This window comes from Balaenoptera ricei, chromosome 13, assembly GCF_028023285.1.
Source record: "Balaenoptera ricei isolate mBalRic1 chromosome 13, mBalRic1.hap2, whole genome shotgun sequence".
Classification (NCBI taxonomy): domain Eukaryota; kingdom Metazoa; phylum Chordata; class Mammalia; order Artiodactyla; family Balaenopteridae; genus Balaenoptera; species Balaenoptera ricei.
In genome coordinates, this window is record NC_082651.1 from 26,717,304 (window position 1) to 26,741,121 (window position 23,818).

Consider the following 23,818-nt stretch of genomic DNA (forward strand, 5'->3'; position numbering starts at 1 on the left):
GGCATTTTGTAATCAGTGCTGCACTGCCTTCAAAATACATTTTTCTATCCAGTGCACAATAATTGCTGTGATCAATGAAAGGTTGAAATCAGACTTCCACTCAGCTTTGTCTGTCACCCGTATATCACTTACATCAAACAGACCTGCCTCTGCTTAAATCCCTAAAGCCAAGGAAACAAAAGAGAAAAAGCCAACCATTGTTGATATCACTCTCAAAAGACACTACCTTGTCTTTTGTTCCTGGGGAAGGGGAGAGATGGGGGAGGGTGACCTCAAGCATAAGTAGAGTAGTTGGGGCTCAGGGTCTACTAGCCCTTCAATCAGAATAGTACTCTTGTGATTTCTGTTATATACAAGGCCTCTGTGTAGCTTTTATTAGAAGAAAAAAATTCCGTTGCTGAAGAAAAAATCTGACAACTGCCTAGCCAAATACAGAGATACAGAGATTCCTACCATCTACTAGTCTTGCTTCTGTTTCTTCTGTTTTGCTTTTCTCTTATGGACTTTTATTCTTTGGAAGTTGTTTCTCTAGGAACTGCCTTGTACATAATTTAGTTATCCATTTTTGGTGTATTCAGGAAAAATTTTTTTTAAGTTTTTAAAAATTATGGAAATAATGTTCAGTTAGAAAAATTGTAAAATGTATAAAAGAAAAAAGAGGTGGCTAAAAATCATCCTTTAATCCATCACCCAGAAACAGCTACTTTTAACATTCAATCCAATACTAAATCCTATCATTGTACTGTCAATATATTTGGGAAATTCATCCATTTTATTCCATTTCTACTACCAAGTATTAGTAGAAATTTCTACTAGTCCAAGTTTTATAACTGGTCTCTCAATCTGTTAAAAATATCCATTATACCCCTAGTTAAAAATTTTCAGCTGATACTCAATAGACAAGTAAAACACATTTCCTATGCACCACTAGGGGTTGAATGCTTTGGCCTTGGGAACTTTTTTTCATCATGTTTTCATTCTCTCCATTATGTTTACTCTGAGGATCTCATGTCAATACCCAATGGTCCCGTCTGCACAATATATCTAAGAGATTTCTTCATGTGCATGTGTTGACACCCACCCCCAGGTTCTAGTGCTAATACGGATTAATTCCTCTTTGGTTACTTCATTGAAGATGTGAGGAAGGAGAGACTAGGTATATGGAATCATGTTGCTCTCTTGCCTCCTTAAGAGAAAGTTCCTTTCCACTAAGACACAATGATGAAGTCAAAATAAACAGATTTGGCCATACAGGGTGCATGATCACCAGGGAGTACTGCTTTCAACACTGGAAAGGCAATATTATCACCATCATTGGTCCTCTCTTTGACCTCAACCACATGATCTGTGGTTTTAGTGTCCATGGAAAGTTCAATGGCACTGTCTAAGCTGAGACAGGAAAGCTTGTGATCAATGGAAGTAAATCTCCATCTTAAAATATCAAATGGGGGTGATGCTAGTGCTGAATATGTTGTGGAATCCACTAGTGTCTTCCTTACCTTATAGAAGCCTGGGGTTCACTTAAAGTATAGATACCAAAGGATCATCACCTCTGCCCCTTCTGCTGATGCTGCCTAGCTGATGTTTCAATGTGATGGCAGTGAAGCATGATGTATGATCACTCCCTCAGATGATCAGTAATGCCTCCAGCACAAGTCTTGGCCTCCCTGGCCTAGGTCACCATGACAACATTGGCATTGTAGGGAGATTGGTAACTATATCCATGCTATTATTGCCATATCAAAAGCTTTACACATCTCCTCTGGAAAACTGGCATGATGGCTGGGGTTCTTCTCAGAACATCCACTGGTACTGTCAAGGCTGTGGGAAGGACCTCCATGAGCTGAACAGGAAGATCACTGACATGGTCTTCCTACTCCCAGGGTGTCTGTCATGGATCTGACCTGACCTCTGGAGAAAGTGAAAAATATGACAACATCAAAAAGCAGTAAAGTAAACAACTAGTTACATAATGGAAACTCACATAAGACTATCAGCTGACTATTTTTTTAAACACCTTTATTGGAGTATAATTGCTTTACAATGGTGTGTTAGTTTCTGATTTATAACAAAGTGAATCAGTTATACATATACATATGTTTCCATATCTCTTCCCTCTTGCATCTCCCTCCCTCCCACCCTCCCTATCCCACCCCTCTATGTGGTCACAAAGTGCAGAGCTGATCTCCCTGTGCTCAGCTGACTATTAAGCAGAAATTTTGCACCAGAAAGAAGTGGCATAATATGTTCAAAGTGATGAAAGGAGAAAAAAAAACATTTAACCGAGAATACTCTACCTGGAAAAGTTATCATTCAGAATTGAAGGAGAGATGAAGAGTTTTACAAACAAGCAAAAGCTAAAAGAATTCTGCACTACTAAATCAGCTTTTGAAGAAATGTTAAAAGGACTCCTCTAAGTGAAAAAGAAAAGACCTCAACTGGAATATGAAAATTATGAAAGGAAAAATCTCACTGGTAAAAGAAAATATAAGCAAAGGAAGTAGATCAACCACTTATAAAGCTAATAGGAAGGTTAAGAGAAAAAAACAGTAATCCATCTATAGACACAATAAGTAGTTAAGGGGTGCACACACAAAAAAGATGTAAAGTATGATGTCAAAAACTTTAAATGTGGGGTGTAACAGTAAAAATGCTGGGTTGCTCAAATGCATTCAAAATTAAGAGATCAACTTAAAATAATCATATATATATATATACATATTAGATACACACACACGCACAAAGAAAAAGGATCACAAACATAACACTAAAGATAGTCATCAAATCACAAGGGAAGAGAGCAAAATAAAAAGAAAGGAACAAAAAAGAATGACAAAAACAACTAGAAAACAAGTAACAAAATGGCAATAAATGCATACCTACCAATAATTACTTTAAATGTAAATGCACTAAATTCTCCAACCAAAAGATATAGAGTGGCTGAATGGATACAAGAATAAGACCTGTATATATGCTGCCTGCAAAAAAAAAAAAAAAAAAAAAATCACTTCAGAGCTAAAGACACACACAGACTGAAAGTGAGGGAATGGGAAAAGATACTCCCTGCAAATGAAAATGAAAAGAAAGGTGGGGTAGCTATACTTATATCAGACAAAGTAGACTTTAAAACAAAGACTGTAACAAGAGACAAAGAAGGACATTACATAACACCCCACTTACATCAATGGACAAATCATCCAGATAGAAAATTAATAAGTATACTCTGGCCTTAAATGACATGTTACACCAGATTGACTTACTTTATATATGTAACATTTGTATATATAACATATATATATATAACTTTATATATATATAACATACCATCCAAAAGTAGCAGAATACACATTTCTTTTAAGGGCACATGGTATATTCTCCAGGATATATCACAAGTTAAACCCCAAAACAAGTCTCAAGTTTAAGAAAATTGAAGTTATCTCAAGCACATTTTTCAACCACAATGGTATAAGACTAGAAATCAACCACAAGAAAAATACTACAAAAAACACAAACTCGTGGAGGCTAAGCAACGTGCTACTAAACAACCAATGGGTGACTGAAGAAATCAAAGGGAAATTTAAAAAATACCTGGGGAAAAATGAAAATGGAAAGACAATGCTCCAAAAACCTGTGGAATATAGAAAAAGCAGTTCTAAGAAGAAAGTTTATAGGGATACAAGCCTACTTCAGGAAAAAGAAAAATTCAAAATAAACAATCTAACATTACACCTAAAAGAGCTAGAAAAAGAACAAATAAAACCCAAAAGTAGTAGAAGAAAAGAAATAATAAATATCAGAGCAGAAATAAATAAAATAAAGAATAAAATGAAAATGAAACTAAGAGCTGGTTCTTTGAAAAGATAAACAAAATTGACAGAACTCTAGCCAGACATGAAGAGAGAGGGCTCAAATAAATAAAAACAGAAATGAAAGAGAGGTCACAACCAACACCACAGAAATTCAAAGGATCATAAGAGATTTATTATGAACAATTATATGCCAACAAAATGGACAATCTAGAAGAAGTGTATAAATTTATAAATATACAATCTCCCACTACTGAGTCAAAAAGAAATAGAAAATGTGAATAGATCAATTACCAGTAATTTAAGTTGAATTAGTAATCAAAAAATGCTCAACAGACAAAAGTCCAGGACCAGACAGCTTCACAGGTGAATTCTATAAAACATTTAAAGAAGAGTTAGCACCTATCCTTCTCAAACTATTTCAAAAAATTGATGAGTAAATAATGCTTACAAACTCATTCTACAGAGCCAGCATCACCCTGGTACCAAAACTAGACAAAAATACTACAGAAAAAGAAAATTATAGGCCAATATCACTAATGAACATAGAAGCAAAAAGCCTCAACAAAATATTAGCAAACTGAATTCAACAATACATTAAAAGGGTCATACACCACGATCAAGTGGCATTTATCCCAGCATGCAAGGATGGTTCCATATCTGCAGATCAATTGACGTGATACACTACCTTAACAAATTGAAGAATAAAAATCATATGGTTATCTCAATAGATGCAGAGAAACCTTATGACAAAATTCAACATCCATTTATGATTTTTAAAACTCTCAAAAAAGTGGGTATAGGAACATATCTTAATATGTTACTCATACTTAACATAAAAGCCGTATGTGACAACATGTTACTCAATGGTGAAAAGCTGAATGCATTTCCTCTAAGATCAGGAAAAAGATAAGGATGCCCACTCACTCCACTTTTGTTCAACATAGTATTGAAAGTCCCCGCCACAGCAATAAGCAAGAAAAAATAAAAGGACACAAATTGGAAGAGAGGAGTAAAACTGTCATTATTTGCAGATGACATGATATTATATATAGAAAATTCTATAGACTCTACCAAAGAACTATTAGAACTAATAAATGAATTCAGTAAGGTTGCAGGATTACAAAATTAATGTACAGAAATCTGTTTCATTGCTATATATTAACAATCAGAAAGAGAAATCAAGAAAACAATCCCATCTACAACTGCATCAAAAAGAATAAAATATCTAGGAATCAACTTAACCAAGTAGGTAAAAGGCTTGTACTCAGAAAACTATCACACATTGAGGAAAGAAACTGAAGAAGACACCGAAAATAAAAAGATATAAAGTTCATAAATTGGAATAATTACTGTTGTTAAAATGACCATAGTACCCAAGGCAATATACAGATTCAAGGCAATCCCCCCCTATCAAAATACCAAGGACATTTTTTTCCCCATGGATTTAGAAAAAATAATTCTAAAATTTCTATGGAAACACAAAAGACCCCAAATAGCCTAAATGATCTTGAGAAAGATGAACAAAATTGGAGGTATCACACACCCTAATTTAAACTATACTACAAAGCTACTCTTATTGAAACTGTATGGTATTGGCACAAAAACAAACACATAGATAAATGGAACAGGATAGACAGCTCAGAAGTGAACCCACACTTATATGGGTAATTAATCTATGACAATAGAGGTAAGAATATATAATAGAGAAAAGACAATCTTCAATAAATTGTGTTGGGAAAACTGGAGAGCTACATGCAAAACAATCAAACTGGACTACTTTCTATCACCATATACAAAAATAAACTCAAAATGGATTAAAGACTTAAATGTAAGGCCTAATGCCATAAACTTCTAGAAGAAAACACAGGCAGTATACTCTTTGACATTGGTCTTAGCAGTATCTTTTTTGGATATAAGGTAAACAAAAGCAAAAATAAAAAAATGGGACTCTATCAAGCTATAAACCTTTTGCATAGCAAAGGAAACTATCAATAAAATGAAAAGGCAGCCTACTGAATAGGAGAAGATATTTGCAAACAATATATCCAACAAGGGGTTAATATCCAAAATATCAAAGGGGAGACCTTCAAGATGGCGGAGGAGTAAGATGTGGAGATCACCTTCCTCCCCACAAATACATCAAAATTACATCTACATGTGGAACAACTCTTACAGAACACCTACTGAACACTGGCAGAAGACCCCAGACTTCCCAAAAGGCCAGAAATTCCCCATGTACCTGGGTAGGGCAAAAGAAAAAAGAAAAAACAGAGACAAAAGAATAGGGATGGGACCTGCACCTCTGGGAGGGAGCTGTGAAGGAGGAAAAGTTTCCACACACTAGGGAGCCCCTTCACTACTGGGGACAGGGTGTGGGCAGGGGGGAATTTTCAGAGCCGTGGAGGAGAGCACAGCAACAGGGGATCAGTGTTGACCAGCACTCACCAACCTAAGACACTTGTCTGCTCACACACTGGGTCGAGTGGGGGTTGGGAGCTGAGGCTCTGGCTTCAGAGGTCAGACCCCAGGGAGAGGACTGGGGTTGGCTGCATGAAGACAGTCTGAAAGGGGTTAGTGTGCCACAGCTAGCCAGGAGGGAGTCAGGGAAAAAGTCTGGAGCTGCTGAAGAGGCAAGAGATCATTGTTTTGGGGTGCACAAGGAGAGGGAATTTGTACTCCATGTGCCCACAGAAGGCAGAGCTCTGCCTAAGCAAGCTCCAGAGATAAGCACTAGCCATGGCTATCAGCTCGGACCACAGAGATGGGCATGAACTGTTAACGTTACAACCGCTGCCAACAAGAATCCTGTGTGCAAGTGCAGGTCACTAACCACATCCTGCTGGGAACCTGTGCAGCATGCCACTGCCGGGGTCCCGAGACCAAGGGACAACTTCTCCGGGATAACACACGGCATGCCTCAGGCCATTGCAATGTCAAACCAGCCTCTGCCACTGCAGGCTTGCACTGCATTCCAATTACGACTACCATACCCCTCCTTCTCCCTGGCCTGAGTGAGTAAGAGAGCCCTAATAACATGCCTGAGGGTGGCCTACAGGCAGAGGAGGGGCCAAAACCAAAGCTGAACCCCAGGAGTTGTGAGAACAAAGAAGAGAAAGGGAAATTTCTCCCTACAGCTTCAGGAGCAGCAGATTAAATGCCTGCAATCAATTTGTTGAACCCTGCACCTGTGGAATACCTGAATAGACAACAAAAGTTCCCAAAATTGAGGTGGTGGACTTTGGAAGCAACTGTAGACATGGGGTTTGCTTTCTGCATCTGATTTGTTTCTGGTTTTTATGTTTATCTTAGTTTAGTTTTTAGTGCTTGTTATCATAGGTGGATTGATTTGTTGGCTCCATTTGTTTATTGGTTTGGTTGCTCAATTCCTTTTTTAAATTTTTAATTTATTTTATTATTTTTTAAATTTATAATTTTTTTTCTTTTTTCTCTTTTTGTGAGTGTGTATGTGTATTTTTTTGTGTGCTTTTGTCTGTTTAGGTTTGCTTTTAACATTTGTCCTAGGGTTCTGACTGTTCATTTTTAGTTGTTATTTTTGTTTGTTTCTTTGCTTTCTTTTTATGAGTGTGTGTGTGTATGTTTCTTTGTGTGATTTTGTCTGTTTAGTTTTGCTTTTACCATTTGGTTTTGGGTCCTTTCTGTTGGTTTTCTTTTTTTTTCTTCCTTTTCTTCTGAGCCGTGTGGCTGGCAGGGTCTTGGTGCTCCAGCTGGGTGTCAGGCCTGAGCCTCCAAGGTGGAAGAGCTGAGTGCAGAACATTGGAGTACCGGAGAACACACAGCCCCACGTAATATCAATTGACAAGAGCTTTCCTAGAGATCTCCATCTCAACACAAAGACACAGCTCCACCCAACTGCCAGCAAGCTCCAGTGCTGGATGCCCCATGCCAAACAACTAGCAAGATAGGAACACAATCCCACCCATTAGCAGAGAGGCTGCCTAAAGTCAGACTAATTTCACATACACCCCAAAACACGCCACTGGACATGGCCCTGCCCACCAGAAGGACAAGCTCCAGCCCCACCCATCAGAACACAAGCACCAGTCCCCTCCACCAGGAAACCTGCACAAGCCACTGAACCAACCTCACCCACTGGGGGCAGACACCAAAAACAATGGGAACTACAAACCTGCAGCCTGCAAAAAGGAGACCCCAAACACAGTAAGATAAACAAAATGAGAAGACAGAGAAACATGCAGCAGATGAAGGAGGAAGGTAAAAATCCACCAGACCAAACAAATGAAGAGGAAATAGGCAGTCTACATGAAAAAGAATTCAGAGTAATGATAGTAAAGATGATCCAAAATCTTGGAAATAGAATGGAGAAAATACAAGAAAGGTTTAACAAGGACCTAGAAGAACTAAAGAGCAAACAAACAATGATGAACAACACCATAAATGAAATTAAAAATACTATAGAAGGAACCAATAGCAGAATAACTGAGGCAGAAGAACGGATAAGTGACCTGGAAGATAAAATGGTGGAAATAACTGTCACAGAACAGAATAATGAAAAAAGAATGAAAAGAATTGAGGACAGTCTCAGAGACATCTGGGACAACATTAAGTGCACCAACATTCGAATTATAGGGGTCCCAGAAGAAGAAGAGAAAAAGAAAGGGACTGAGAAAATATTTGAAGAGATTATAGTTGAAAACTTCCCTAATATGGGAAAAGAAATAGTCAATCAAGTCCAGGAAGTGCAGAGTCCCATACAGGATAAATCCAAGGAGAAACAGGCCAAGACGCATATTAACCCAACTAACAAAAATTAAATACAAGGAAAAAATATTAAAAGCAGCAAGGGAAAAGCAACAAATAACACACAAGTGACTCTCCGTAAGGTTAACAGCTGATCTTTCAGCATAAATTCTGCAAGTCAGAAAATGTTAATTTGAAAAGATATATGAACACGGGATTGTTGTGGCATTATTTACAATACCCAAGATATGGGAACAACTTAATTGTTAGGTTGGTAGATGAATGGATAAAGAAGATGTGGTATATATTATATATAATAGTCCATTGTATATACAATGGAATATTATTCAACCATGAAAGTGAAATCTTACCATTTGTGACAGCATGGATGTACCTAGAGAATATTGAGCTAAGTGAAGTAAGTCAGACAGAGAAACACAAATACTATATGATTTCACTTATATGTGAAATCTAAAAATGGAAATGAACAAACATAACAAAAACAGAAATAGATTCATAGATACAGAGAACAAATGTGTTTGCCAGAGGGAAGGGTTGTGTGGGGATAAGTGAAATAGATGAGGAGATTAAGAGCATCCAGTTATAAAATAAATAAGCCAGAGTGATGTGATGTACTGTGTAGGGAATATAATCAATATGGAAACTAGACTTATTGTGGTGTTCATTTTGGAATGTATAAAATATCGAATCACTATGTTACACATGAAACTAATGTAAGTATGGTTGTAAGTCAACTATACTTCAAAAAAAAGTAGTAAAGCAGACATCAGAGGGACTGTTTAGAGGTATCCCAAGTGACACTGATGATTTTTAGTCATACCTGCTCCTCCACCTTTGATTTTTCTTTGCCCTCAAAGAACCGTGTCAAGCTTATATTCTAGTATGATGATGGATTTTGCTATAGTGTCTCTGTGATAGACTTTGACACCCATGTGTCCTCTAAGGAATAAGCATGCTAGACCAGAGCATCAACTCCAGCAACAGCATGAAAAGAGAAAGACTCTTGGCCTCTGGGTGGGGTTTGGGAAATGTCACTGGTGCTATGGACTGACCTTATCAGAATAGCTTAAAAGCATTTTGAGAATATTAGCTATTAGGACCATAAATAACTGTCAAATCTCTATTTTCTAAAACTTTTATTGAAGCATAGTTGATTTAAAATGTTGTGTTAATTTCTGCTGTACTGCAAAGTGACTCAGTTTTATATATATTCTTTTCTTATTCTTTCCAATTATGGTTTATCACAGGATGTTGAATATAGTTCCCTGAGCTACACAGTAGAACCTTGTTTTTTATCCATCCTATATATAATAGTTTGCATCTGCTAATCCCAAATTCCCAGTCCTTCCTTACTCCACTCCCCTCCCCCTTGGCAACCACAAGTCTGTTCTCTATGTCTGTGAGTCTGTTTCTGTTTTGTAGATATGTTCACTTGTGTTGTATTTTAGATTCCATATATAAGTGATATCATATGTTATTTGTCTTTCTCTTTCTGACTTACTTCACTTTAGTATGATAATCCCTAGGTCCATCCATGTTGCTGCAAATGGCATTACATGGCTGAGGAGTATTCCATTGTACACATGTACCACATCTTCTTTATCCATTCATCTGTCAATGGACATTTAGGTTGTTTCCATGTCTTGGATACTGTGAATAGTGTTGCTATGAACATAGGGATCTATGTATCTTTTTGAATTATAGTTTTGTCTGGGTATATGCTCAAGAGTGGGATTGCTGGATGATATGGAACTCTAATTTTAGTTTTTTGAGGAACCTCCATACTATTTTCCATAGTGGCTGCACCGATTTATATTCCCACCAACAGTGTAAGAGGGTTTCCTTTTCTCCACATCCTCTCCAGCATTTATTATTTGTAGACTTTTTAATGATGGCTATTCTGACTGGTGTGAGGTGGTACCTCATTGTAGTTTTGATTTGTATTTCTCTAATAATTAGCAATGAGAAGCATCTTCTCATGTGCCTTTTGGCCATCTGCATGTCTTCTTTGGAGAAATGTCTATTTAGGTCTTCTACCCATTTATCGATTGGGTTGTTTGTTCTTTTGTTACTGAATTGTATGAGCTGTTTGTATATTCTGCAAATCAAGCCCTTGTCAGTCGCATCTTTTGCAAATATTTTCTTCAGTCTGTAGGTTGAGTTTTCATTTTGTTTATGGTTTCGTTTGCTGTGCAAAAGCTTATAAATTTGATTAGGTCCCATTTGTTTATTTTTGCTTTTATTTCTATTGCCTTGGGAGATTGACCTAAGAAAACATTGGTACAATTTACATCACAGAATGTTGTGCCTATATTCTCTTCTAAGAGTTGTATGGTGTCATGTCTTATATGTAAGTCTTTAAGCCATTTTGAGTTTATTTTTGTGCATGGTGTGAGGGTGTGTTCTAACTTCATTGATTTACATGTGGCTGTCCAACTTTTCCAACGCAACTTGCTGAAGAGACTGTCTTTTTCCCATTGTATATTCTTGCCTCTTGTCAAGAATTAATTCTCCATCAGTATGTGGGTTTATTTCTGGGCCCTCTATTCTGTTCCCTTGATCCATATGTCTGTTTTTGTGCCAATACCACGCTGTTTTGATTACTGTAGCTTTGTAGTATTGTCTGAAGTCTGGGAAGGCTATGCCTCCTGCTTTGTTCTTTTTCCTCAGGATTGCTTTGACAATTTTGGGTCTTTTATGGTTCCATATAAAATTTTAGGATTATTTGTTCTAGTTCTGTGAGAAAATGTCATGGGTAATTTGATAGGGATTGCATTAAATCTGTAAATTGCTTTGGCTTGTATGGCCATTTTAACAATATTAATTCTTCCCAAGAGCATTGGCTATCTTTCCATTTCTTTGAATCATCTTCAATTTCCTTTATTAATGTTTTGTGGTCCTCAGCATATAAGTCTTTATTGATTTTGTTACAATGTGGCTTCTTTTTTTTTTTTTTTTTTTTTTTTTAAAGTATAGTGTCTGGACTGGGTCCTATCTGTAGACACTCAGATTTAATTGCTGTGGGGTGCGGCTCAGTCATCGGTACGTTGTTTTTTTGTTTTTTTTTTTAATTAATTAATTTATTTATTTATTTATTTTTGGCTGTGTTGGGTCTTCGTTTCTGTGCCAGGGCTTTCTCTAGTTGCGGCAAGCGGGGGCCACTCTTCATTGTGGTGTGCAGACCTCTCACTGTTGCGGCCTCTCTTGTTGCGGAGCACAGGCTCCAGACGTGCAGGCTCAGTAATTGTGGCTCATGGGCCCAGTTGCTCTGCGGCATGTGGGATCTTCCCAGACCAGGGCTCGAACCCGTGTCTCCTGTATTGGCAGGCAGATTCTCAACCACTGCGCCACCAGGGAAGCCCACAATATGGCTTCTTTTTTTATGCTTTTGGCCACGAGGTATGTGGGATCTTAGCTCCCCAACCAGGGATCGAACCTGCACACCCTACATTGGAAAGCAAATTCTTAACCATTTTACTGCCAGGGAAGTCCCCCTAAGTAGTTTATTTTTGATGCAATTTTTAAAAGATTGTTTGTTTACATTCCTTTCTGATATTTCATTGTTAGTGTAAGGAAATGCATCTATTTTTGTATGTTAATCTTGTATCCTGCTACCTTGCTGAATTCATTTATCAGTTCTAGTAGTTTTTGTGTGGAGTCTTTAGTGTTTTCTATATATAGCATCATGTCATCTGCATATAATGACATTTTTACCTCTTCCCTACCAGTTTGAATACCTTTTATTTCTTTTTCTTTTCTGATTGCTGTGGCTAGGACTTTCAATACTATGTTGAAGAAAAGTGGTGAGAGTGGGCATCCTTGTCTTGTTCCAGATTTTAGCATGAAGGTTTTTCAGCTTTTCACTGTTGAGTATTATATTGGCTGTGGGTTTATCATAAATAGGTTTTATTATGTTTAGATATGTTCCCTCTATACCCACTTTTGTAGGTTTGTTTTTTTAAATCATGAATGGATGTTGCATTTTATCAAATACTTTTTCTGCATCTATTGAGATGATCATGTAGTTTTTGTCTTGTTGATGTGGTGTATCACACTGATTGATTTGTGTATGTTGAACAATCCTTGTGACCCTGTCAAATCTTTATATATAGTCTGGTTATTTCATTGCTTCTCTGGGGTAATACTGACTCTGTTTCATATACACTATAGTAAATGATATAAAGTTCCTTAAAAGTAAGGTATACACGTGATTGTTAATCAGCTGTTAGCTGATTTTGTGTTTTTAGGAAAATCTTTTTGTTCCACAAATTTTAACTCTTGATACCAGAAGAAGAGAGATCTATAAAATTAGAGGCTGTGATTCTGTTAGCCTAGAAAGGTCTGTGTTAAAGTTTTAAAAATTATCTCAGTAGTCATTTACAGTGACAATAAAAAACAAAGAGGTTCCTTTAAAAAAAGTAGGGTATATGTCTCCCTCCATTTTGTATCTATCTCATTGCTTTGCCCAATGTAGGTGACGAACAACTGTTCATAAAAAAAGAGGGAAGGATAGAATAACCCCTGTGGTGTCATTGAAATAGGCTTTTTGTGGTTATGAGACTTTTGCCCTAATTAATGTGCCATTCATAGCTACATTCAATATTAGCTACTAGTTCAAGATCTAGCAATCAAACAAAAAACACACAAAATCTCCTTTAACTGAGAATGAGATATATAGAATTTTTCTGCCATAGTTCTCTCTCTGCCTCTTCCCTCAGAATTTAGTCATTATTTTCCATCTCTTTGTCATCTAAAGATGACTTTTGACTTTTGGGAAAAAGGCAAGTCTCACCTTCAATATTGATTAGTCAATTTAAACATTATATGGTCACAGGAACTTACATAGAAATTCCAGGGACTGAGACGGAGATGATTCTGAAGTCAATGTGAGGCTTGAAGGATGAAGCAAGGATTGGGCACAGAGCAGGCAGAGACGAAATGAGATAGAGGAAAGAATGAGAGTGTCCAGGAACTAATCTAATTCTAGATTTCAAGAGTTGGGCTCCTTAGGTGAGATAAATGGCCTCTTGACTGTTCCCTGTGACACTCCCTCCCAATATACACATGTCTATTAAGCTTCTACCATAATATTTATAGAGCGATCTGTGAATATCTATTTACCTGCATCTCTGCCTCTGTATTTTATCATCTCTGAGTCACTACATCCTGAATTGTATCTAGAATGTTGGAAAGAGCTTAACAACAAGTATTGGTTGAATGAGCGACTGAATGAATAATTTGGGGGATGGATAAAGTGTGGGAAAATGATAATAATCTAGTGAGATTAGATCAAATGTATCCTAAGACACAAAATGTCATTTTATTAGGTAGCTGGGATTGTTAGAGGTTAAAGAGAATCAGTTTAGAGGCTAGACAGGACTAAAATCCTCCCCAACGTCTGGTATAGGCACCAAAATAATTCTGAACCAATGATGTAATAAAATCCTGAGGACAATAAATAGATTATTTGAATCCCTATTTTATCCCTATCCCTGAGCCTCGGTTTCTACATCTGTAAAATGGGGCAATATAGTAGCCTATGTCATAGATCTGTAATGAGTTAAGTCATGTCTGGCACATATAAAAGGATCAGTTATTATAGTACTTCTTAACTCCACCAACCACATGCCCATGATCCACCATCCAAGGTACATCTCATTGCCAACAACTTCTTCCGTGCTGTCATATGCTTTACTCTCTCCCTTGCTGACCTCTCCAGTTCTGATAACTTCCCCCTTCTATTTTTACTATGTCCTGTGTATGATTAAAATAATAGGAAGCCTTTATAGGGTACCTAACCTATTTTAGACACTGTGCTAATTGCTTTCCATGAATCATTTTAACCTTCCTTACAACTTTATTATGTAGGTGACATTATTATCTCTGATTTCTAGATAAAGAAACAGAATCAGGGAGTATATAACTTGTCCAAGATCACAAAGGTTGTTATTGATAAATGTGTGAATAAGCCGGCCTTCCCTCTGACCCACTTCATTATCATTCTCCATATGGCAAATAAATCCCCTTCTCGTGTAAGTTCTGCTCACCCACCAGTATACTCTGCTTCTTTGGGTTTCATTTCTTTGGAGCAGACACTCTAGATCCATTCATCTAAGTGGCACATACTGCCTGCTAATACCCAGCTGGGTCTTTCCCCTGGAGCCCACTCACCTCTTGAGATGGGTTGAGTTTCAGGTCCTCTATTCTATAGTCTTTCCAGTCCTGCTTAGATAACAAGATGGATCAGCAAAAAGATGCCCTCTCTAACCTATTCCTACCTGTACAAATTACAACCCCGCTTTGATGCTCTTTCTACTTCTGCAGAATATGTGATCTGCCTTTTTCAAAATGGACTTTTTAAAAATTTTTATCTGGTATGTTTAAAGCTTTCTCCAGATATATATCATAATACATAGGAAAGAGTCATGTCATACTTTTTGTTTTATTCTCTTCAAAGACATCACCTTAAAACAGAACAGTGGTTTGAGAGACAGATGGAACTGGACATAGACTTTGATTCTCTACTTCCTAACGTTGTGATTTGGGGAATGTTACTTAACCTCTTTGTGCCTCAAAAATTACATCTATATAATGAAAATAATACTCACTTCATAAGGTTGTCATGATGGTAAAATGAAATAATATGCTTGTAAAGCGCTGTGCTTTGCATATAGTCAACACTCAAGTCATAGCAACAACCATTTGACTACCAAAAGCACAAAGCAGAAGCCCCTACTTGTTGAATCTACTTGCAGCATTACTGCTAAAACTTGATGAATTAGAACAATACTAAGCCTCTTAACAAATTACATGGCATAACTCCTCCTCATATTATTCTTCTGAGGACCAGTCATAACCAGCTCAATCTGTTTATGCCAGACTTAAAATCACTCTTTCAGCCACAGTACTAGTCATTGTAGCCATTCTTATTTAAACACCAGGAAGCTGTATAGGAGCTACAGCCTTAATAATTGTCCACTGTCTTACATCATCAATATTATTCTACCTACCAAACCTGAATTATGAACAAATTCACAGTTGAACTATAGTTCTAGCTCACAGTTTATGAACACTCCTTCCACCTATAGCAGCATTATGACTCCTAGCAACTCTCACCAACCTAACTTTAACCCCCAAAATCAAATTAATTGGAGAACTGTTTGTAGTAATATCATTCTCATGCTCCAACATTACCATTGTCATAACAGAAATTAATATCATTATAATTGCCCTATATTCCCTCTATATATTAAGTATAACACAGCAAGGAAAATATACATATCTTGATTTTGTTGCTCTTTCAGCCACTTCTTTTTGTTTACAGTTTATGTTTAATACAAAATCAATTCCATAACATGAGAAGTTACTATAAATCAAAGCATAAATACAATAAAAACAATATACAATCCAAAATAGAGATACAGCATTCAGGTATGAAACAAAAGAGAATGTTCATTCACACACACAGTAGCTTGAGATCTGTTGGATATGGTTATTCCAGTGTAGGTTTCTAAAGATAGAAAAATATGACTTTGGTTAACTGTGACCATGTTAGATTTTGGAACATCTAAGCATCATTGTGTGACCATGTGAACAAAAGACTTTAGGGAATGGCTACTTTTAAAAAGGTTTCTGTGCATCAAAGCAGTTGTGAAAAGTTTTACTTTCCAAAATCAAGCCCACTTTAGGCTTAAGACCAGGTTCCAACTGTCTAAAAATATTGAATGATAACAGAAAGTGTTCCAAATACGGCTCTTCTGATTCAGTTTAAAAGGAAGTATTTACAGAAAAGAGTATAATTTTTTTCTGAATTTAATGTAAGCAAGCTTCCAGTCTTCAGTTCTCAAATATTTGATTTACAGTTTGGTTCCTTCACATATGTGCCTTTTTAATTTCAAGATTTGTCAGTTTTACCTTCAAAACAGACCATTTTTTAAATTGTAAAAATTATTCAACCTATGCAGAAATAAAAAACATTTTGAAATTAATTGAGATCAATATACTTCTACTCTTTGTTATCTGTTTAGCTAAATGAATCTAGCACTCTTTTTGAATAAGAATAGTTGATAAGTATATAAGCAAAATGTACTCATTATGCTTGGATTTGGGGTAGATTCCAATCCATCATTGAGTTGGCACATGTCAATGGCTATATAAAAATCCAAATTCAATGTCAAATACAAAGCCCCAGAAGAAAGAGTTCAGTTCCCAAGAGAACAGTGATAGCTTAACATAAAATTTTATTTAGAGTATATCAGCATTAAGTTAGTAATGCTGAAACAACACATTGAGGATTTGCAGTAACACCTGAAAGTTCCTTCTAATGTAGGTATAAAGAGAATCATGGAAGCTTTCTGTTTTACCCAATTGTTTTGTGGCCTTATAAATTTAATGGACCAAATGAAAACTGAATCTTTGTTCCACATTCTATTCTTTAATCTCTAAGTAAGATAAAATCTATTCTCATTTTCAAGGTAGAGTTTTATGTGCCCATACTTCTTAAGCCACATTTAAGAAAATCATCTCAACTAATTTTGGATATTGTCTCTCTTCATCTTGTACAGGAAACTCCTGCAGCTTTAATATTGGCATTCATCATCTAGTCAAACCCTTCACATGCTCTTCAAACCAATCAAATGTGGGATCCTCTACAATTTCTGTCAATAAAATAAGGTGTGGAATCAGCAGATTCATTCAATGAAGCCCTGGTTGTTGTTTTTTTCCTTGTCACACTGGATGTCTAGAGGCCTTTTGAACTGGGTTTAGAAGATGGGGATGTATAGATGATTCTTGGCCTGAGTCTCTTAACAGCAGAGATGTAGAAGGGAGACTGAGATCATGAAGAGACTGGCTGTTGACTGCAGAGCATCATCACTTGACATGATGGTGGCATTGGCTGGATTGGGGGCAGCTGAGATATTCTGGGAGGAGTTACTTGAAGGTGTTACAACAGTTGTTTGATTTGAATAAATCTGCGTAGGTAAGAGCAGCACCAGACGCAGCATCCCCAGTCGGAGCCTGGCAACCATTGTTCTGCTCATGTCCGCTCCATCAGTGTGTAGCGCGTCTCACTGGATACAGGGAGCATGGAGGATCGCTGGCTCGGGGTGGGCACAGGCAAAGTCAAATATGTATTTCTTGTCAACAGTGTTAAACCATCATTTATATGGGAAAATGCCCTCATGAAGTAATGTCAAGAAGGCGAACACTGTACATACGTATATATACATTTTGTACATAAGTATATATATACAAACGTTTGACCTAGTGGCACCACATGACAGAGGGAATCTCACCTTCCTCTTTATTTCCCAGCTTCCTGATCTGCATCTCTCTCCACTCACCTCCCCGTGGGTCACGCCTTCCCATCCTTCTTTGCTGGTTCCTTGACATCCTCTAACTGGCAAATGTTGGAGTGCTACAGGTCTCTGACCTCAGATGCTTCCTTGTTTACACTCACTTTCCAGATGATTCCACCTATTTTCATGGGTTTAAATATTGTCTCTTCACTGATGTATCCTAATACATCTACAACCCAGACAGGCCCTGGGCTCCTATCATACTCACACCTGTCAACATGCCTACAGGACATCTTCACTTGGATTTCTGATCAACTTCACATGCCCAAAACTGAACACCTGATTTCACCTGCATCCTGCAGGATAATATCCATCACTGAACTACTTCTCAAAACCTCCACTGGTACAACTCTGATCTCAGTGGCCAGCACCTCCCAGCTGGATCTGTTACAAGATCTGCTCTCCCTGGCTTCCCTTGGATCTTTTCAGTTTACTCAACACAGCAGCAGAATGATCACTCCTCTCCTCAAAACCCTCAAATCTTCCCATCTCACTTGCAGTAAAAATCAAAGTCCTCCAATGGCCTAGAAAGGTGGACCTGACCTCTGCCCACTCTCTCTGACCATCTCTCCCACACTCTTCCACCTGCTTACCAAGCTCCAGCCACCCTGGCCTCCTTGCTATGCTTCCAGGAGCCAAACATGGTCCTATTTCAGGGCCTTTGCACTAGTTGCTCCCTTGTTGCAACACTTTCCAGATATCTGCAAGATTTGCTCCAGTCACTGACCAAATGTCACCTCAAAACTTCTTATTTACCAAAAAATTATGCAAGAACTCCTAATTCATGTCTCCAAAATAAGATTTTTTTTTCAAACTTTTAAAAGATAGAAGTAATCTATTGGTCTTAGGAGCCAAAAAATTGGTGCAACTTCAAATAAAAGTAATAAATCTATTTGCCTCTTATCTATTAATAACAGCATTCATATCAATTTTACCAATCTAAACCACTTCTAACATCTACATAAATGATTTGTACCCATACTATTTAAAAAACACCATTTAAAGCCTTCATCAGCCTTCATCACTAGTCTTATTTCTACAAAAATATTTATTTACTCAGGCCATGAAAAACTTAAACTGACAATAAATGAGTATCCAAACCTTAAAACTATCATTTAGCTTTAAACTAGATTATTTCTCTGTATATTTATACCTGTAGCACTTTTTGTTGAATAGTCAATTATAGCTTTTTCAATATGATATATACATGCAGGCCCTAATATTAATTAATTTTTCAAATATCTGATTACCATATTATTTTTAGTCACTGCCAACAGCCTTTTCCAACTTTTTTTCCCACTTTTCATTGGATGAGGAATAGGAATTATATTTTTTCTATCAATCAAATGATGGTATGACCAAACAGCTGCAAACACTGCCACATTCCAAGCAATCTCATATAATTTCATCAGGGATAATGGATTCCAATAACATAAGTCCTATCTAACCTACATGAATGACATTTCCAACAAATTTTCATATTTAACCTCAACCATATTAATCTTCCAGTAACTGGACTTAGCTGCAACTGGCAAACCAGCCGCCTCAAATATCTCAACATAATGAAACTTTGGTTCCCTATTAGAAATATGTTTAATTTCACAAATCTTTACAGGACTCTTCCTAGCTATACACTGCACATCAGATACAACAGCTGTCTTTTTCTCTGTGAATCTCTACTGAGATGTAAACTATGGATGAATTATTTGGTACATGTAAATGGAGCCTTCATATTTTTCATTTGCTTATTCATTCATATAGGACAAGGCCTATATTTTGAATCTCATGCCTTTCTAGAAATATGAAATACTGGAATCATTCCTCTATTAAACAGTAGTAGCCACAGCATTCATGGGTTACAGCCTACCATGAGGCATATACTTGTGGGGCACAGCAGACATTTACAAATCTCCTTTCAGCCATTCCTTATATTGACCCTAGCCTGGTCAAATGAATCTGAAGGTGATTTTCAGTTGATAAAGCCACTCTCACCTGATGTTTTTGCCTTTCACTTTATTCTCTCATTAATTATTTTAATGCTACTGATTGTTGGCCTGCTTATTTCTTTATGAAATGGGCTCTAATAACCCATCAGGAATCTCATCTGACATGGACAAAAACCTTTTCCACACATATTACACAATCAAGGACATCTTGGGGCTCTTATTCCTAATTCTAGTACTATTCTCACCTGATTTTTAGGAGACCTTGACAGTTATACTCCAGCTACCCAACTCAGCACTCTGCTGCACAACAAGCCAGAAAGGTTTTTCCTATTCACCTACACATTCCAACAATCCACCCTCAACATATTAGGTGGTATATTAGAGCTAATCTTCGCAATTCTAATTCTAGCAATTATCCCAATACATCATATATCAAATATTCTGGCCCTTAGTCAATGCTTATTGTGATTACTAGTAACAGATCTACTAACACTAACATGAATTGGAGGACAATCTTTTGAATACCCATCATTGGGCAATTAGCATCTCTTTAATATTTTCTCCTATTTTTTGTACTTATACCATTAACAAGTGTTGTTGAAAACAATCTCCTAAAATGAAGAGTCTTTGTAATATATTATTACTCTGGCTTTTTAAACTAGAAAAGGAGAATAACATTTCTCCCTAGGATTCAAGGAAGAAGCTCCAGCTCCCCAAACTGAAATTCTATTTAAACTATTTCTTGAAAACTTGTATACAAACAGTGAAGTATTATTATCATGTACGATGTCAGTGTTAAAAATTATCTTGAATTGTTCTAACACTATGTACCTAGTGCATCTTGTGACCTACCACATATGTTAGTATGCTTTATCATACATAATACATAATATGTATAATCATACATTAATTATCTACCACATGCATATAAGTATGTCACTAAACTACTGATATTACATAATATATAAGATTTATCCACATAAGATCCTAGACCCCACAAATATTCATGAAGTAACTTGAATGGCTAAATAGGACATATTATTAATGATCATGCACATGCCATTAAGTCAAATCATTTCCAGTCAACAGCCTTATAACAACTTATCACAGCTGCTTAATCACCAAGCCTTGAGAAACCAGCAACCCACCCACAAACGTGTTTTTCTTCTGATCCAGGTCAATAACACATAGATGTTTATAGAAATAAACTATATCTTATCATTTGGTTCTTCAGGAACATCTTACCTAAAATCTCCTACTCTTTCATCTTAAGTAAGACATCAGGATGGACTAATGATTAATCAGCCCACCATTGCCTGCCACGACCAAAACCGCCCCACAAGGGTGATTGGCAAGGCCATATATGCTGAACATGTCATGACATGTAATGAATGAAGCCTGACAGCTTGAATTGATAGCCAGGTTGAGGTGTGTTCCCTGTCCCAGCGACTTCTTCCTCAGGCTGTGTTTGGACCTGTGGCTTTTATTCTGCGTTAAGCCCCTGTTTGAGAGTCAGACAAAACATTTCCATTTCTCAAGCTTGTGTTTTCCCTTCAGAACATAAGGTAACTCACTGTGAAGTGGTGCTGTCATTTAATACAAATTTGTTGATTATGCTGCAGCTGATTTCTGACATGGATGGAATTGCATCTCAATCAAAAGCTATTGTCCCCCATAAGCTCCAATTGAAATTGCACCTGTGCACTTTTCATGGTTGTGTCTCGAGGATGACAGACTTCAAAGCTTGTGGGTAAGAGCACTATTTCGGGCCTGATGTCTGTAGGCTTGGAGGCATTCACAACCAATTCACATAGCAATTCTATGTGTGAAAGGAAGGTGCTGCTCACAAAACTGCTCCTTGCTGAGATCCAGAGCACCATTCTTGAGGAGGTTGTAGGAAGCAAGGTGGTTTCAGAGAGTCAGATGGGAGGGTAAGAAATAAAAAGGAAGAAAAGTTCATTCAGTTCAAATGGGACTACAGTAATGCAGAACTTGGTTGTGCCCATTGGAAAAGCACCTCAGGTCTTCTGTTTCTTTTTCTTTATTTTAATTTTATTGAAGTATAGTTGATTTACAATGTTGTGTTTAATTTCTACTGTACAGCAAAGAGACTCAGTTATACATATATTTAAGTCCTCTACTTCTAATGGCTAAATATGAAGTGACTTTAACCTGGTCAAGGTCAGGGTCAATGAGACTGGACCCTGCATCTCTTGAGTTCTTCCGCCACAGATTTCTTTGGGCTGAAAGCACACCTGACACAGTTTGATTTCATTGCTCAAGTTCTGGTACTTGGAACAATATTGAGATAAATGAGAAGCAAATGGCTGAGTAGTAAGAAAGGAGTTGGTCAGTGGTTCTCAGACCTGGGTGCACATGAGAATAAGTAAGTGAGTATATTACAAAGATACTCTTCCACCCCACCCTCAAACTGCTGAATCAAAATTGTTTGGGTAAGGGGATGGAGCCTGAAAATCTGAATTTTAAATGTAAATGTAATACTGGGGATAATATGAGCAGTGAACACATTACTGCAAGCGTTGTCCAAAATGTTCTTATTCACTAACTCATTTTTTTATCCATATGTATAAATAAAAGTATGCTATATTTAAAAGGCAGTAACACTCTTCCCATTCTTACTTCTTCTTTCTCTCATAATGTGCAGTAGCAGGTAGAAAGAGTTTTCAAAGTTTGCTTCAAAGCCCATGTGAGTGAATGTTCTGGTAAACCTAGGGCTCTGCTGATGAGGACTAGGCCATGTGGGGGCAGTGCTGGCACCAGTCTTGGTGACCTCTGTACCACTCATTAGTGTTCTGGTTGGTGGTAGCCAGGTAGAGACAAAAGCACGGGGAGCTCCACAGGAGTAAGCTCAGCACCACAACAAAGCCCAACAGGAAGACAATCCTCATGAAGCTCAGGAACAGGTACTGAATAAGAAAGACAATGTCAACAACCTGCAAATGCCCAAGGTCATTGATGTAAGTCTTCAGGTACAAGTCTGACACCACTACCAACTGGACCAGAAACACAGAAAACACACCTCTTGACGAGGCCGTCAATGTCAAGAGATAGAAGAGGAAGTACCTGGTGTTCCAGGCCCTATGCAGTTGTTCACCCACACATAGTGATGGTCAAACCAGTGCATACAACGATTACACACATTGTAGTGCTTGGATCATACTGGTTTCCTTAAATTGCAAGTAGAGCACCTCACATTCTTTGGGAACATCACTTCATCAAGTTCATAAACTTGAAGAAACAGTAACATGTTTGCTTTTGTTATGGTACCAGGGTTGGTTACACAACTTAGGGTGAAAAAAACCAGGTTTATAATCAGCAGCAGATAAGGCAGAAAAAGGTAATACAAGAACTCCAGCTCTTGACAGAGGACAAATATTTCCCAGGTGTATTCAGTATAAACCATTCCTTGCAATATGAAATGCAGGATACTGAAGGTGTGGTTTCATGTATGGAAGAGGTAATGAAGCAATCTTAGCATGGCTCTATGAAGGCACTCTGGAACTATATACAAAAATATCTGTGCTCCTCTTCTGACCAGGCCTTTCAAGCAATGGGTTTTCCAGCAGATGCAGATTGTAACAATACCAATCAGCACCAAACCAGGTAGAACAAGAAGAGAACCAGAAAGTCCATCCTGGGGATATTTCTTTTGTTTGGATAGATTTTAGCCAGTAGCTCTGGCATTCCTCCTCTGAACATTCACAGAGAATTCAAATGGCATCTCCTCTTGTGCAGCGGTGTGCTCCTGGCACAACAGGTGACACCCAAAGCTGCAGGAGGATGGTTCCTCTAGGAGGCTGGATCTGGCACTGGAATTGGCCAACTGCCAGCTGTGCTCATTAACTCATATAATATTCATGACAGTCCTGTGAGTAGAATGCATTATTCTCAGGATGAGGAAACAGAAAGTAAGAAACTGGTTTAAGGTCACATAGCTACTAAA

At 37.4% G+C, this 23,818-nt stretch overlaps 1 protein-coding gene and 1 pseudogene across 1 annotated transcript; both read right to left on the reverse strand.

Annotated features, from left to right (window-relative positions):
• Positions 1-17,353: 17,353 nt before the first annotated feature.
• Positions 17,354-17,590, reverse strand: CD24 (CD24 molecule). The gene has a single exon (XM_059943173.1). The coding sequence runs from the start codon at positions 17,588-17,590 to the stop codon at positions 17,354-17,356; it is 237 nt and encodes a 78-aa protein (XP_059799156.1).
• Positions 17,591-22,490: 4,900 nt separating this feature from the next.
• Positions 22,491-23,508, reverse strand: LOC132377097 (palmitoyltransferase ZDHHC4-like; annotated as a pseudogene).
• Positions 23,509-23,818: the final 310 nt, after the last annotated feature.